Source organism: Camelus dromedarius, chromosome 19 (genome assembly GCF_036321535.1).
Source record: "Camelus dromedarius isolate mCamDro1 chromosome 19, mCamDro1.pat, whole genome shotgun sequence".
NCBI lineage: Eukaryota > Metazoa > Chordata > Mammalia > Artiodactyla > Camelidae > Camelus > Camelus dromedarius.
The window spans coordinates 2,293,492-2,307,192 of record NC_087454.1 but is presented as its reverse complement, the minus strand read 5'-3'; the positions used below and the strand labels follow the sequence as shown (position 1 = coordinate 2,307,192).

The 13,701-nt window shown below is 47.1% G+C and overlaps 1 protein-coding gene across 7 annotated transcripts in view; it reads right to left on the bottom strand.

Annotated features, from left to right (window-relative positions):
- Positions 1-930: 930 nt before the first annotated feature.
- Positions 931-13,701, bottom strand: part of PRP4K (pre-mRNA processing factor kinase PRP4K) — a 34,589-nt gene continuing 21,818 nt past the window's right edge. The window contains exons 8-19 of one of the 7 annotated variants that reach the window (XM_064476152.1): positions 13,317-13,407; positions 12,554-12,701; positions 11,466-11,603; positions 10,704-10,857; positions 8,074-8,188; positions 7,374-7,525; positions 6,021-6,107; positions 4,557-5,293; positions 4,000-4,045; positions 3,398-3,484; positions 2,601-2,645; positions 931-1,113 (exon numbers count right to left, since the gene is read on the bottom strand). In XM_064476152.1, coding sequence (XP_064332222.1) covers positions 5,090-5,293; positions 6,021-6,107; positions 7,374-7,525; positions 8,074-8,188; positions 10,704-10,857; positions 11,466-11,603; positions 12,554-12,701; positions 13,317-13,407 — 1,089 coding nt within the window. In that variant the 3' untranslated portion in view covers positions 931-1,113; positions 2,601-2,645; positions 3,398-3,484; positions 4,000-4,045; positions 4,557-5,089. Of the gene's footprint in view, positions 1,114-2,600; positions 3,139-3,397; positions 5,294-6,020; positions 6,108-7,373; positions 7,526-8,073; positions 8,189-10,703; positions 10,858-11,465; positions 11,604-12,553; positions 12,702-13,316; positions 13,408-13,701 lie in introns of all 7 variants that reach the window. The other 6 variants (XM_064476151.1, XM_064476148.1, XM_064476149.1 and 3 more) reach the window with 6 other exon arrangements.

Here is a 13,701-nt window from a genome sequence, read left to right as displayed (position 1 = left end):
AGCTCCCCAGCACTGATGCCCTTTCTCGGCTCGTCTGGGATCTTAACACAGGCAGGTTCTGCCACGTCAGGAAGCACACGGGAGAGGCCTTTCTCTTAGAAGTTTGTACCAACCCAGTACACCCTACACACTACTTCCCCCGTGACCTGCTGTCACGTTAGGTGAGCTTCAGGTGACAGGATGTAGCTCTTAGTCTTCAGGCCTAACTACGACTGCGCGTTTACGAGAAGGCTGCCCGGAGCCCCCGCCCCTCCGCGCCCGCTCCACGGCCGCCCCGGGGCAGGGCCCAGCCACACGGCCGCCCCGGCCCTCCGGCCTGCGGTCCCGCGCTGCACGTGCGCAAGGTTCCCACAACCTGTCTTTACCATGTATTTTAATCATTTTTTTTTTTTAAAGCTGGAGACATTTCTTCAGGAGAAAATGACGGGTGGCCGGAGGATGAGTCCAGCATTCGTCGGGCTTCCCCATCTGCAGTGAACCCGTTTCTTCAAGTCTGTACAGAAACAGGGATTCTCTCATTACTTCCTGTGTTTATCACTAGGAAAGTGAAGTCAAATACATGTCCCAGGAACGCGAACACAGCACACTCTGCCGTGTGCCCTGCGCTGGGTCGCTCGGTGAGTCTGGCCGCTGGCGAGGACACCTACGCTCACTCGGCGGCTCCCAGGCTGCAGGTTCCGGCAGGCAGATGCCGGCAGGCGGGCGGCCAGCCTCCGGCACATCCTCCCCTCCCCACCCGCGAGGCTCACACAGCCCGTGTCTTCTGAGAACTCGGACCTGGCATTTCCCAGTCATCTCTGGGCACAAAATGCCTTTCAAAGCACCTCTGCGAAGATTGGTGAGAGAGACATCAGGTAAGACATGGTGTTTTTAACTTTAAACTAAATGTAAAATGCCAAGCTTAAGCAATGAAACAATCAGGAGGCAGTATGGTAACAAGAGGCATATTTTATTAAGTTTTCCTAGTAAGTCAACTTGGGAACGTTGCTGCTGAAATCCCAGCTGCAATTCAAGTGTCACCGGGAGCAACTCGGGCACGCGCTATTTTGAGAGATCAGCTTCCACATCTTGATCACTAAATGGAAAGGCTCTTCAGGAGGACAGGCCCTTACCCTACACGTAGAAGGAGAAGAAAAATCACAGATGCCATGATGACGTAAAAATAACTGGAAAACATTTTCAAAACTCAACTTGGTGCACATTAATTGCCATGTAAAAAACACAGATTCGTAGTGAACATTTCTATAAGGACACTTCATCTTGGAAAATGGTAAAATTCACATGGAATATACGCTTGAGCTAGGATACTATGAAGAGCACTGTGTGAAGCCCGATGTCTAATGACATCGTAACAGAAAGCAGCTGCGTACGTGAACACCTGGGGCTTCCTTCCTGTCTCAGTGTTTAAAAGGGGGATTCCTTAACTGCTTGGCCTAAATCTGAAGACAGGCGACTCCTGTTTCATTTTCAGATTTCCCTTCTACCTCGCCAGCCGGAGTTCTGCTCCGAAGTGATGATAAAGTGCAGATGAGGAAGCGTCTGAGAACGTCCCCTGTCACTGCCTCTACCACACCCCGCAAGGTATACAATTTTTTCGTACTGTAAAAACGTCCTGAGTGTTTTAGTTATTAGGAAAAGAAAGTAGTAATTATAATGGCAAAAAAAATTTTTTTCAAACACAATTATTCTGAGAAAAAGAAGTAGACTGGAATGAACCAGGCGCTGGGGAACGAGGATACAGGCGCTGTTAACAAGGACTTCAGGGTGACTACAAATGCCAGGAGGGTCTTAATATTAATGACAAGACGCTCCCTCCCTAGAAAAGCTTGAAATTCTAGCCTAATTTCTGATAACCATCGTTTCTGCCATCAAGTATAATAAAGCAAAAACTTCACAAGAGAACCCTATCTGAAGACCACACAGCGACTGCCCGGGAGCGCAGGCGGCCCAGGACAGCTCACCACCGGCCTCGGCCCCGCAGAGCCCCGGGCTCCAGCTGCGGCAACGCCGCAGGTTAGGACACGAGGCTGTGTGCAGGACAAAGACCGTTCTTGGGGCTCCTTTCAAATAGATAAGCAGAGGAATGCCGAATTCGGGAACATCAAAGATCTACGGACTGTCACCTCATTTCCCTCGAGAAAGAAAAGGGGCAGTGGCTCTGCACATCGGGCCTGTTCCGAGCCCGTGGAGGAGCCCTGGGTGGGCGCAGACACGGAGAGCACCACAGGGGCCGGGCAGAGCTCCCGGCGTGCAGTCTCTCCCTGGGCACCAGCCAAGGGGGCCGCCAGCTACCTGGGAGACTGCTCCCCCACGGGCGGGGTCTTCTAACCACCCTGGGAGCCCAGCTGACAACCTCGTCTAAGTGGAACCTCGCCACCCATGCCCCTTACGCTGCTGCATCTGACCCCAGGTCTGGTTCTAGGGCCGGGGCAGGGAGGCAGGAAGCACCTCACAGCGGGCACAGCACGGCTGCTCTGCGGGTCTGAGTCCCAGACGGCAAAGCAACCCAAATCGTAACGCTGCCAACTAAAGAACCAGACAGAATTAAGTGGAGGATTCTCCTTTTTTTTTTTTTTTTTAATCTTTTACAGAACAGAAACCTTAGCTCATGTCTTCTGGTGTCATCATCTTCCACTGAGCTGCACCTAAAACACAAAGAACAAGTAACAAGCAACTTTGTTTTTTAAAGAACACGTAACAGTTTTGAAGGCATAAGATGAACGGTTTCTAGTGGAAGTTAACTTACTTAAACATTTACGTATAAAAATGGAACCATGAAAATCACCAGAAACATCAAACGGTAACTATTCTGAGTGAAAAAACTACAGAAGACCTGACCAGGCAGCGTATCGTCACCAGAGTAAGTAACGGTGGGACGTCGCTGCCGCGTCCTTACGGCACGAGGGCTGCATGCGTGATGCCTTGTTTAAAGGCTTCACGCCTGGAGGCCAACACCACCTTGCATCTAGGTGACTTTAAGTCTAAGCCACAAGGAGTCGGGGTGGAGTCAGAGCTGGCTATCATGATTATGGCATCTATCACCTTCACATGGAGCAAAACCCACCAGGAGAATGCTGCTATTCTGATTTTTCCATTCTTGGATGCACCAAAATGTGCATGTGTGTTGTAATTAGGAGCCTGGGTGAATAAAAAAAATCCCATTTACAATTTTTAAATACTACTTAAACCCCTAAAATCTGATTATTTTTCCACATTCCTCAGGGAGACAAGCATAAATTTTACCACCCAAACAGAAAAGATTACATACATTTCTGAAAAATTCTCTTCAACCATGTTAAAAATACAAATTCCTTTGTGTTGCAAAACCAAACTGATTTACATGATTTTGTTTTAAATTGTTGCTAAATGTTTATCTACACATGCTGTCAGAAATAACCTTGTTAAGAAGGTGAAGCTGGTGTCTCAGCAAATCAGACCCCTTGGAGAAGGCGGTGAGTGGCCTGTGCCCCGTTTTCCTTTTTCTCTTTCCGCACCATCAGAAGGAAAAGTGAGAAAATAGCAGAAACATTAGTTAAATCCTGAATTACACCCCGTAACCTATAGGAATTACCTCACTACACTGAAAGCTGACAATACTGGTAGAATTTTTTGATGAAATGATTAGGATCCTAATTATTAATAAAATGATAAACTTGTGGCTAGGTTCACATCTTTAACAAATAATTCTTTCAGTTAAGACTTAAAGGAAAAAACGCAAGGTTGCTCTTAACTATATACGGTTTACCTGACTTACCAGCACTGAAGACAAAAACTTTTAAAAATGGCTACAAATGCCTTGTTCACAAAAGACTTTATTATCTAGTGATGCATACTGAGAACATACAGAAATCTGCATGGTCCACTTCACATGCAGTAGAACAATCTTCACTTTACAATAAGTGAGTGTCAACTGTTTTATGCAATAGACAACACTTTAAAGTCACATTCTTAAAGAAAAGCTTCATTTACAAAAGAAATAAAAGGTAAAGAAGCAATTACCGCTTTTAAAAAGCAGCTGCTTTGTTCAAGAGTGGGAGGGTTATGCCTGTATTGAAAGACAACATGATCACAAATAATGAAAACAATGAACAAATGAAAAACACTTTTACCATAAAGCAGTACACTTTCAAAATGACATACAAATAGTTAAAAATTTCATTATGTTGTCTAGCTAAATTTTAAATATGAGGACTTCCAGAATCGGGCCTCAACATTTGTTATTAGTAAATGAAAACTACGCCTTGTTTCTATGTCACTAGGAACTGTATTTAACAAAATGTATATAAAGTCTATAGCAAGTTGATTTAAAAAAATTAAAGTTAATAAGAAACAGTACACTGAAGGCGCTCTATCCATCAAGCGCATACTCTTCCAATTTTAAATGTGATGAACAGAACAGAAATTGTAACTATGCCACAGTTGCAATGCCAAAAATAAAACAAGATCAGTTATCACACATGCAGGGAATTCTGCCACAAAGCTAATATCCCTCATTTGTCAATTGTTCCAATAAAATAACATCTTAAAACACCAGTGATGTTGATGGTTTAGCTTACCTTCAGTGTACTGAATGTTGTACACAACCTGCTTTAAAAGAGGAGACCATCCCTGCAGGCAGGCTCAAGAAGGAACAGACCCCTTGCGGCACTGACCACACCCAGGGCATGCTGCTGTGGCCTGCGCACACACCTAGGGAAACGTGAATATAAACAGCATTTATGCTGGCCATCCCACCTCAACACCACAATGAAGCCAACTCTGCTAAATAGATCAACCACCCAGCATTACTACTCATTTTGTAACAGATGCTCTGTCTTTCCTGTGAGCTGCAACCACTTACATTAGCACTGTGATTCTGTGCAGTCTTGGCAATTAAAACAGTTCTACAGTGAAACTTCACGTAAGACACAAAACAAGTAAACTAACATTTCTAAAAGAAATATCACCCTTGGTGTTAATTCAAATATATCATGCTTCCTCAAATTTGCTGGAGAAATATTTATAAGTTTATATACATTAATAGACTGCTGTGAAATTTCTTCAGTCTTTGTATTTAATTATGCAAACCCTGGGAGCGTCTTCGTCTCGTTTAAATCTTCTCCTGGATGAAGGCGTGCTGCAGGGCCTGGTTGATGCTGATCCGTTTAGCTGGGTCCAACATTAGGATCTGGTCCAGCAAGTCCTTCAGCTGGTGGACTTTTTTACGCTGGTCTTCTGGAAGTCGCTGGCACCCAATCAGGTCGGCCAACAGGTCCTTGGTTGGATTAATGGTGCTCATGACAGTAACTTTCTCCTAAAAATAATTTTTTAAATGTGTGTCTCTAAATAAGTCACTAAACATACGTAACTTAAGATCAAAATGACCAGAGAAAGGAATTCTATAAGAATTCAAAAGAACGTTATGTAATGAAAAGTCATGAACGGTCAGCACTTGTGTCTGAACCGCACTTTCCCTGCTCTGAGGTGACAGGCAGGCAGGCACCCGAGTCTGTACCACGAGGTGCTGTGAATCAGGAGGGAGAACAAGAGACAACGTCGTCGGGGCGGTGCGTGCACGGAGGCCTGGGGGCCGCACAGCAGCCAACCTGGGCCCACGCCAGGAGCGGGGTTACTGCTGAGGACGGAGTCTTTCTGAGTGAAACACGTTATTTTATAGGTAATAGGGAGCCCTTGAAGGACTTCTAGGCTGGCAGAGTGATATGATCAGATTTGTTTTCAAAAAGACCACTCTGGCAGTAGCACGCAAGCTGGACAGGAAGCCAGACCGAGAAAGCGATCCAAGGGGAGAGAAAAGGGCCTAAATGTGGTAAAAATAAACTCATTCTACTAGGAAAACATTTTAAAATCTCTTCATCTTTTCCGTAATCTGATGTTTGTTCAGGAACTGGTCAACAGCAAGACGGAATTATTTTTAGTGTTTTAAAATATTCAAATCTGCTAGAACAGCACCCACCCCCGCCCCCCGCACTCACTCCGTTAACAGATGGCCAGTTAATGAACCACACCTACAGGAGACTCACCCTCTCTGTCACTTTATCCACTTCTATGTACATGAAGTTGAGGTTCTGATCAAAATGCTGGTCTTTGAACACGCCTTTCCGAATCATCTGGCAATAAAGCAAAACCAACATGGGCTCTGAGCTCTTAGAAAAGTCTGGTCTACTGACCAGCTAACATGTAACAAGTCACACAAACATTCTCTCTCTGGGTTTGTTTCATTATTTGAAAATGATCCGATTCCTTGCTTTCCAGAAAGTAACATCTTTGGCAAATGTCGCACCTGAAACCACCTACTGAGGTGCCATTGTGCTTCCCCAGGCAGCGAGCCAGGCCAGTTACAACACGAGCCAGGCTTTCACTATTTGAAACTGAGGATTAAATAAAAACTTAAAAATCATTTGTTTGGAGAGAGGAAACGTACTAGACAACTGGGGCCTTTTCTTCCGGCAGTTAAGAAACCTAACGACGTTTTTAAAATTATGTTCTAACAGCCCTAAAATGACACAGGTCAGACCTCATTAAAGCAAATGTCAAGACAGCTAATTTCTGTGTAACTTAGTCTAAAGTCCAACAAAACAGAATTTGGACATAACTAAAAAACATAATGGCCTCTGACCTATAGGGAGGAAAATCTATAAATCTCTCAAATTCAGCAAAAAAGCTGAAATCATAAAAGGCCATAATACAGCCTGCAGACATTTTTATAAAATGTCTATAAAGTTCTTAATTTGTGTTAATCAAACAGAAACTGATATTATAGCTCAAGCATCAAGGGTTTTAGGTTAAAAAGATGTCATTTCCTGTGAGTTTCCTCCAAACCCTCTTCCTTCCCCAAATAACTTCCAACTGACCGCCATCAAGTGCCCCTTCTGATCCCCTCCCCCCACTCATCCTGATGACCGAGGCCGTCCTGACCTGTCTGTCCACCTGGCCTGCACCTGCTGCCGCCCAGCTGTGGCAGTGTGGCCGTGCTCCCAGGGCCCCCGCGGTGTGACGGCCAGGCACAAGGAGGGGGAGGTGAAAACAGCCCCATCTACGCGGCCAGGTGCCTGCGTCAGCTGTCCTCCTCAACTCCAGTTCTGCCCAACAGCAGGCCCCTGCCCTCCTGCTTAGGATTCAGGAGGGCCAAGAAAAGCACACAGACAGACTGCAGACGAGAAAAGGAGAAGGCAGTTCTCGTCTTCTCTCTCAAGAGCTCCTGGCTGTTCAGAAGCACTAATTTACACACCAGAAATGAGGAAGAGCTAAGGAGTCACAGTCGCCAGGTGCCTGCCTCTGAAACTGTCTCAGAGCCACTCTCTGGGGAGGAGCACGTGTCTGCAGGAAGGCACCGTCAAGGCCCCGAGGAGAGCAGGCTCGCACGAACACCCTACCTTATTTGGCATCTTTCCTTTGAGATCCATGGCGAGCTTCAACATGTGGTTATTGGTTTTGCCAGGAAATAAAATCTTTCCAGTGTAGAGCTCATACAAGGTGCAGCCTACAGACCACATGTCTATGCCGTAGTCATAGCTTTTGCCTATAACTGAAGCAAACCAGACGTCAGCACACGTGGAGGAAACCAATGAGCTGCTGTTCATCTCCGTTAACAGGGGACTGACTTAGCCTGGACTCTAGATCCACAATTTTAACACCACTTTGGCATTAGTTTCACGTTCTTTCCTATTAATTCTTAATACGGACTCACACTTAAAACCTTAAAACATGAGGGAGTGGGGAAGGCACTGAAGGGCAGAAGGAAACGCATTTCTCTCTTCATTTCATCTTTGGCAGACGTGCCGACCAGCCTCGGCCAAGGCAACAGGAAGAAAAGACAAAGGTCCCACGCGATTCATACATGTGACGATCAGACCTTGCGTAACCAAGAGCAGTCTTCTCAAGGGGAGGACTGTCCACAACTGCTTGCTACTCTTGCCAGACACGGCCAAGCCTCCTGTCACACTACGTCATTCCACCTGGGGACGAATGGCTCGTGCAGCGGCTGAAGCGTGACGGAAAACCGTGCTCAGCCTCAACCGCGCGGCCTCCACCGCACAGGACGGCCCGGGCCAGAGAGCACCCGAGGACACTTACTGATCTCAGGAGCGCGGTAAAATCTACTGACAAGGTAGGGCGTCGTGTCGTTGTCTGCCACGTGTGAAGCCGACCCAAAATCACAGAGCTTTAAAATGGTTTTTGATTCATTAACCTGCAAAATATTTTATCATGAAGTTGAACTCATGCCAGGAATAATTAAGACAAATAATCAGATAAAAATAATTGGCTTTGAGAAGTTATTTCTAATATTGAGGACAAAGTCACTCACTGACTCCTTAATTATTTTTAACTTAGCCCTAAATTATGTTATAACTTAATTTCCTAATTATGAATAATTCTGAGCTATCAAATATTTGATTATAATTAGTAAGAGAACCTCTTCAGTGAGAAAATAGGGGTAATACCAAGCAAACTTAATTTTAACCAATACTATTTAGAAAAGAAAGGAGTAGTTAAGAGAAAGCACTGAAGTAACTTCTAAAAATCCCCAGAAAACCTGCATAGAGTCAACTTACTACTTACAGGGAACATGAAGACATTCGTTAGATGAACCTACAACTGACTTCAGTTAACTTTCGTTTGCCAGAAAATTATGATGGCAAAGAAGGCAGGAGGAGTCAGATTAAATTTATAGACAAAACAGCGTAAAAACATTCTCCATCCGTAGCTGCTGGGCCATCCCAAATTTACTCGCTTCGAGTGTAAAAAGTATAAAATCCCTTAAACATGAAGAAGGTGTCAGTCAGGGAGCGTTAAGTGCGTTTGGCAAAACTGATGGAGCACGAACACTGCATCAGCCACTTGCTACTCTTCCCTCGGAAACACTCCACACACACAGGGACAGTGACACCTGCCGACAAGGCCTGGAGCTGCTCCCATGGCTGCGCCACTCATGAGCCCGAGTCACAGGCAGGCTCGGGATTAGCAAGTGAAGGCGATTCACAGTGCAGAGTCCCTTCCCCCCTTCAAAAGAGACACACACAGATTCCGAGTTGGGACTTGAACGAGGCCTGCTTTTCCCGCCCCAGAGACACAGCACTGTAAATCCAAGGCCCCAGGCAGTCTCTCCAGGCGCGGTACAGACCACCCGCTGCAGCTGACGTCCAGAGGACGGTGACAACAGACAGGATTACAGCTGCCACTTCAGTCACCGCTCTCTTGGTCCTCTGGGGGATCAGGGATATAGGAATCTTCAAATGGAAAAGTGCTTTTAAACGTAAACTGCATTCAGTGACTTCAGGATGCAGCGCGAAAACCCAGAGAAAACCCCAGGGCTGCTTTAAAATCATCATCTCTCCACGGAGCTCAGACTGACAAACGCCCTCAACAGCAGGGCCCACATCTGCTCTCCCCTCTGCTGGCCCCGGAGGACACTGACAGCTGCAACCTGGGCGGAGCGCTTTGCATTTTCATGGACAAACAGCCCCACATGGTCTCTGACGTCTACTTTTTCCTTTCTCAGGAAGAAGGGAAAGCTGTCTGAATCCATGTGAAAACCTACACTAGTTCAGCAAAACTCGAAGAAAAACAAAATTGTAAAAACAAGAGCTCCTAAAGTCCTCGCCCATGTCTTATCTGACCTCCACGGTGGTCACACAGACGTTCCCTGAGTAATTACCTTTCACTTGTACACAGTTCACACACTCCTTGACAGGGATGGTGTACTTTGCAATGTAAAAAAGAGAAAGAGGTCAAAGTCACCCATGAAGCTGACTAGGCAGGTCTGCAAGCCGTCCACACCGAGCCTGCCACCTCCCTGCCGTCACCCAGCCCCCCTCACCCGAGTCAGATCGGAAATGCGGTAGGTCGCCCGCTCAGACCCGGCACAACACAGCGTCAACGTGCTCATCTGCGAGGGGGTATTTTTAAGATATTAAAAAAAAGAAAGGAAAAAGAGAACTCTGAATTAAGTGCCAAGCTACTGCCTCAGAGTCCTGAACAAACCTTAACGGGGTATCTTATTTTAACGTGTGGCACATGCTAACTACTGACGGACGAGCTACGCACCCCACAAGCCGTGAGCACGGCCCCGCCGGGACGCGCCGACAACAGACACGAAGAAAGGGCCAGGGAGGGAAGGGCTGCGCACGCACCACCCCTCCGCGGTGACGAGGTCTACTTCCAAGTTTCAAACACACAGCGAGGCCTGTGCCTCCCGCCCAGCGGCTGGGCCAGCTCGGACAGCGAGCTCTCCTGGGCGCGGCCCCGGCAGCCGCAGCTTCCACAGCACAAGGAACAGAGGGCAAGGGACCCCCCGGACACCCGGAACGCAACTCCGCGCGTCCCGAGCGGGCAACGCCCTTAAGTGTCCCTCACGCTGTCCAGGACTGTGAATACGCATCTCAAGACAGTAACATCACAGCACCTTCCCAGACACCAGAGGACGCCACCGTCACTGCGCCGCGGCGCCCCGGGATCTGCGTGCACTAAACCCGCCGTCAGGAGGGAAAACGCAGACAGTGCGCTGCTTCCTCCCTCTCTCCTTACACTTCACTAGAGCATTTCACGGCCCACTTTCCAAAAGAAGCAAAAGCTGGTCAAGCATAGTAACGGGTAACTCGTATGCTGAATTATTCTCCTAAGACGCGACCTCTAGCACAACACAGCGGTAAGCACACCAGGTGGGAGGCCACCCAGAGGGGCAGGGCCGCTGATCTCTGACTTACCAGGATGTTGTCTGGCTTGATATCTGCATGGAGGATATTGCATCTTTTAAGGAGTTTCAGTGCCAAGAACAACTGCTGACTATAGGATCTTACAGCCTTAATATGAAGGCCAACATCCTTACCGTACTTTTTTAACACCTCTCGTAAATTCATACTTTTAAGAAAGAAAAAAAGAACCAAAATTAGGGGTTAAAATGCAAAATGGAAATAAAATAAAATCAAGTTCAAAACACGAACTACAATCAAAATACTTGGTTCAAGAACCCACCCCCCCCACCCGCTGCCCAAACTTTTGATAAATTAGATTCTACACTGAAAGGCGAGCACATGAAACTGTGTACACAACACTATTTTCCAAGTAAACAGAAGGGAAGACATGCAGTGGTAAAAATCCCTGTTGATTTTAGAATGGGCTTACAGCTGATGGCAGAAAAATGAAGCCATACTTTTGAAGATCAAACCCCACTATGCTCATGTCTTTTCATTCCAGCTCAACCCTTCCTTAAAGTGTTTAATTTTCAGAGACTCTCTCTGCCGAGCTGAAGGCCACTCGAGGTAAATGTGCGGCACCCAGAACACAGCCAGTTCATGTTCACACATTATGACTTTCAAGAAGTTAGCTCTTCATCAATAAAAAGCAAAAACTAGAGCTAACTGGAGAAAAGTCAGGGACACAGAGCATCGATCCCAGCATCCCTGAACTGAGGCTGGCAGGGGCGAAGCGGCCAGCTCTCTGGGTGACGTACACGTTCTCACACGTACCTCAGAGGCTCGAACACGAGACAGAGATGCTGTTTGTGATAAAAATGTCTGAAGAGTCGCAAACAATGAAATTTGTCATCAGGATCAGCGTCATTAAGTTTTTTCAAAAATTCTAATTCTTTTAAACCCGTTTTTTGCCTGAAATGAAAAAGAAAATTAGGTCAGGACAGAATACATCCAAAGTTTAGGAAAACTAAATAATAAGTATTTGTTAGTTCCAGTCTGATGTATCACAAGTTTAGTTTGTGTTTTTTTAAAGTACTAATAACAGATCTGCTGAGGACTGAGAAGTCTCTGTATCATTCACACAATAATTAACACTCAGCCAAATACTGTTTCCATAGCTGATTTCCAGAATAATCAATTAACAAAACAGAAACACCGAGGAACAAAGCCACCACACTTGAAGGGAGATCAATCTCGCACATTTAATCTCAGAACATCTTCATGTAAATACTATCCTCTGAAATTCTAGCTATAATTTGTCCACAGACTGCATTTTAAATTTACTGTCTGTAATGTGGAAAATGGGGATTTCCATCAAACAAAAAAAACTCTCTAAGCCGAGGGCAGCCCAGGACTTTAGTGTAAACCTAAGCCCTTTTTTCTAGTGTTCTCAGACCAACAGTAAGCTGACTGTTGCCGCTCGGTGGGCAGCACAGACTACAGCCGAGCGCACAAGACAGCAGGTACCTCCCCGCCGATGGAAGGAAAGGCGACAGACGGAAGCTGCAGGTAACTCCCGCAGCCGCCACACGCTCGGGGATGGCTAGTCAGCGCGGTCCTGTCTCTCACCTCTGGCCCCCAGTGGGAGGCAGGCGCGGCGAGGCCGGCCCTACGACGAGCGGCAGAAGGCAGATGTCTACGCTGGTCTTGGTGCACAGAGTGGGTGCTGAAACGCACTGGGCTGAGCCACGTGCCGTTGGCCCGCAGCCCCAGAACTTCACACCCGAATCGCGTGGCTGTGAGGTAAAACCCAGCCATTCACGCGTGGTGCCTGCCTTACACAGGCCACGGGGCCCGACGCCTGGCCTGCCCGGGCGGGAAGGGCTGCGTCCCGTGTCCCGTGTCCCGCGGCCCCGACTCACATGAGCTCGTTGTTTCTGATGATCTTCACGGCCACCTCCTGGTTGGCTCTGGCGTTGTCCCTGGCTCGGACCACGTTACTGAACACACCCTGGCCGGTGTAGCCATACACGTTGTAACGCTTATCCAGGACTTCACCTATGTTCACACCTGAAGAGATAAATTAAAAAATTAGAATTCTGACCTTAACAGATCACCAGGCAAAACTATGAGATACGCATGATAAATCAAGAAGCAGGCGAAACAGTGCTGTCAAACGTGTCTTCCTGGACACCCCGGAGACCCCAGGCCTCGCCTCCCCTGTGCCTCTGGCATACTGTGGTTAAAGTTGCCGATTTCCAACCGTTACAAGCGTTTCCGCTGTCCCGGCAACTGCTGACGACCTTAACAGCGAGCAGGGAAGCTGTGCGCGCACTGTAGGACAAACCGCACGGCTGGCACCCAGGGTCCTGGTGTGTCGTTTTTCTTGGTTTCGGTTCAAGACAAGCAAATGACACACCCTACCCTCTGAAGGGTTATCTCACGGCTGAAAGTAACTCTGAGCAGCCTTCAGCTGCACAGCAAGTCTTCACCTTGGTTCAACTTGTGATGCTTCTGGGCTGCTCGGCAGAACACAGCACGGGCTCACACAGCTGCCACGTGTGCCACACTTTACAAGTGATGCCACTGCGATGCTACTTGCAGAGTCCTCCCAAGTGTGCAGGCATCAAGCAGCGTTAATTCTACAGAATGTTACGAGGAGCCTGAAGTGCGCCGTGAACTTACGGTAATAGCCTTCGGCATCAGTCCAGTTGTCCCTGAGGTTGGGGTTCTCTTTGAAGTCTTTCCCAATGCCAGCAGCCCGAAGACGCGCACTCTGAAATGAAGGCGGCAATGTGAGCTATTTAGCCGTCGACGAGGCAGACAGTGAAAGCACTTCCTTCAAAAGAAACACGGGCAAACCCTGCCATGATCTGATAAAACCATTTTATGGCAACTTCAATAAACTCTTACTATGACTTATGTAAATGTGATGCAGCTAAAACACGACACCAAAGTCTCTTGCATACAGTAATGCTCAGGGAAAAAAATTAACACATAATCTTCAGAAACTTCCAGGAACATGCCTGGGGCATTATAGATGAAAGTAAAATCTCAAAACCACACCTGA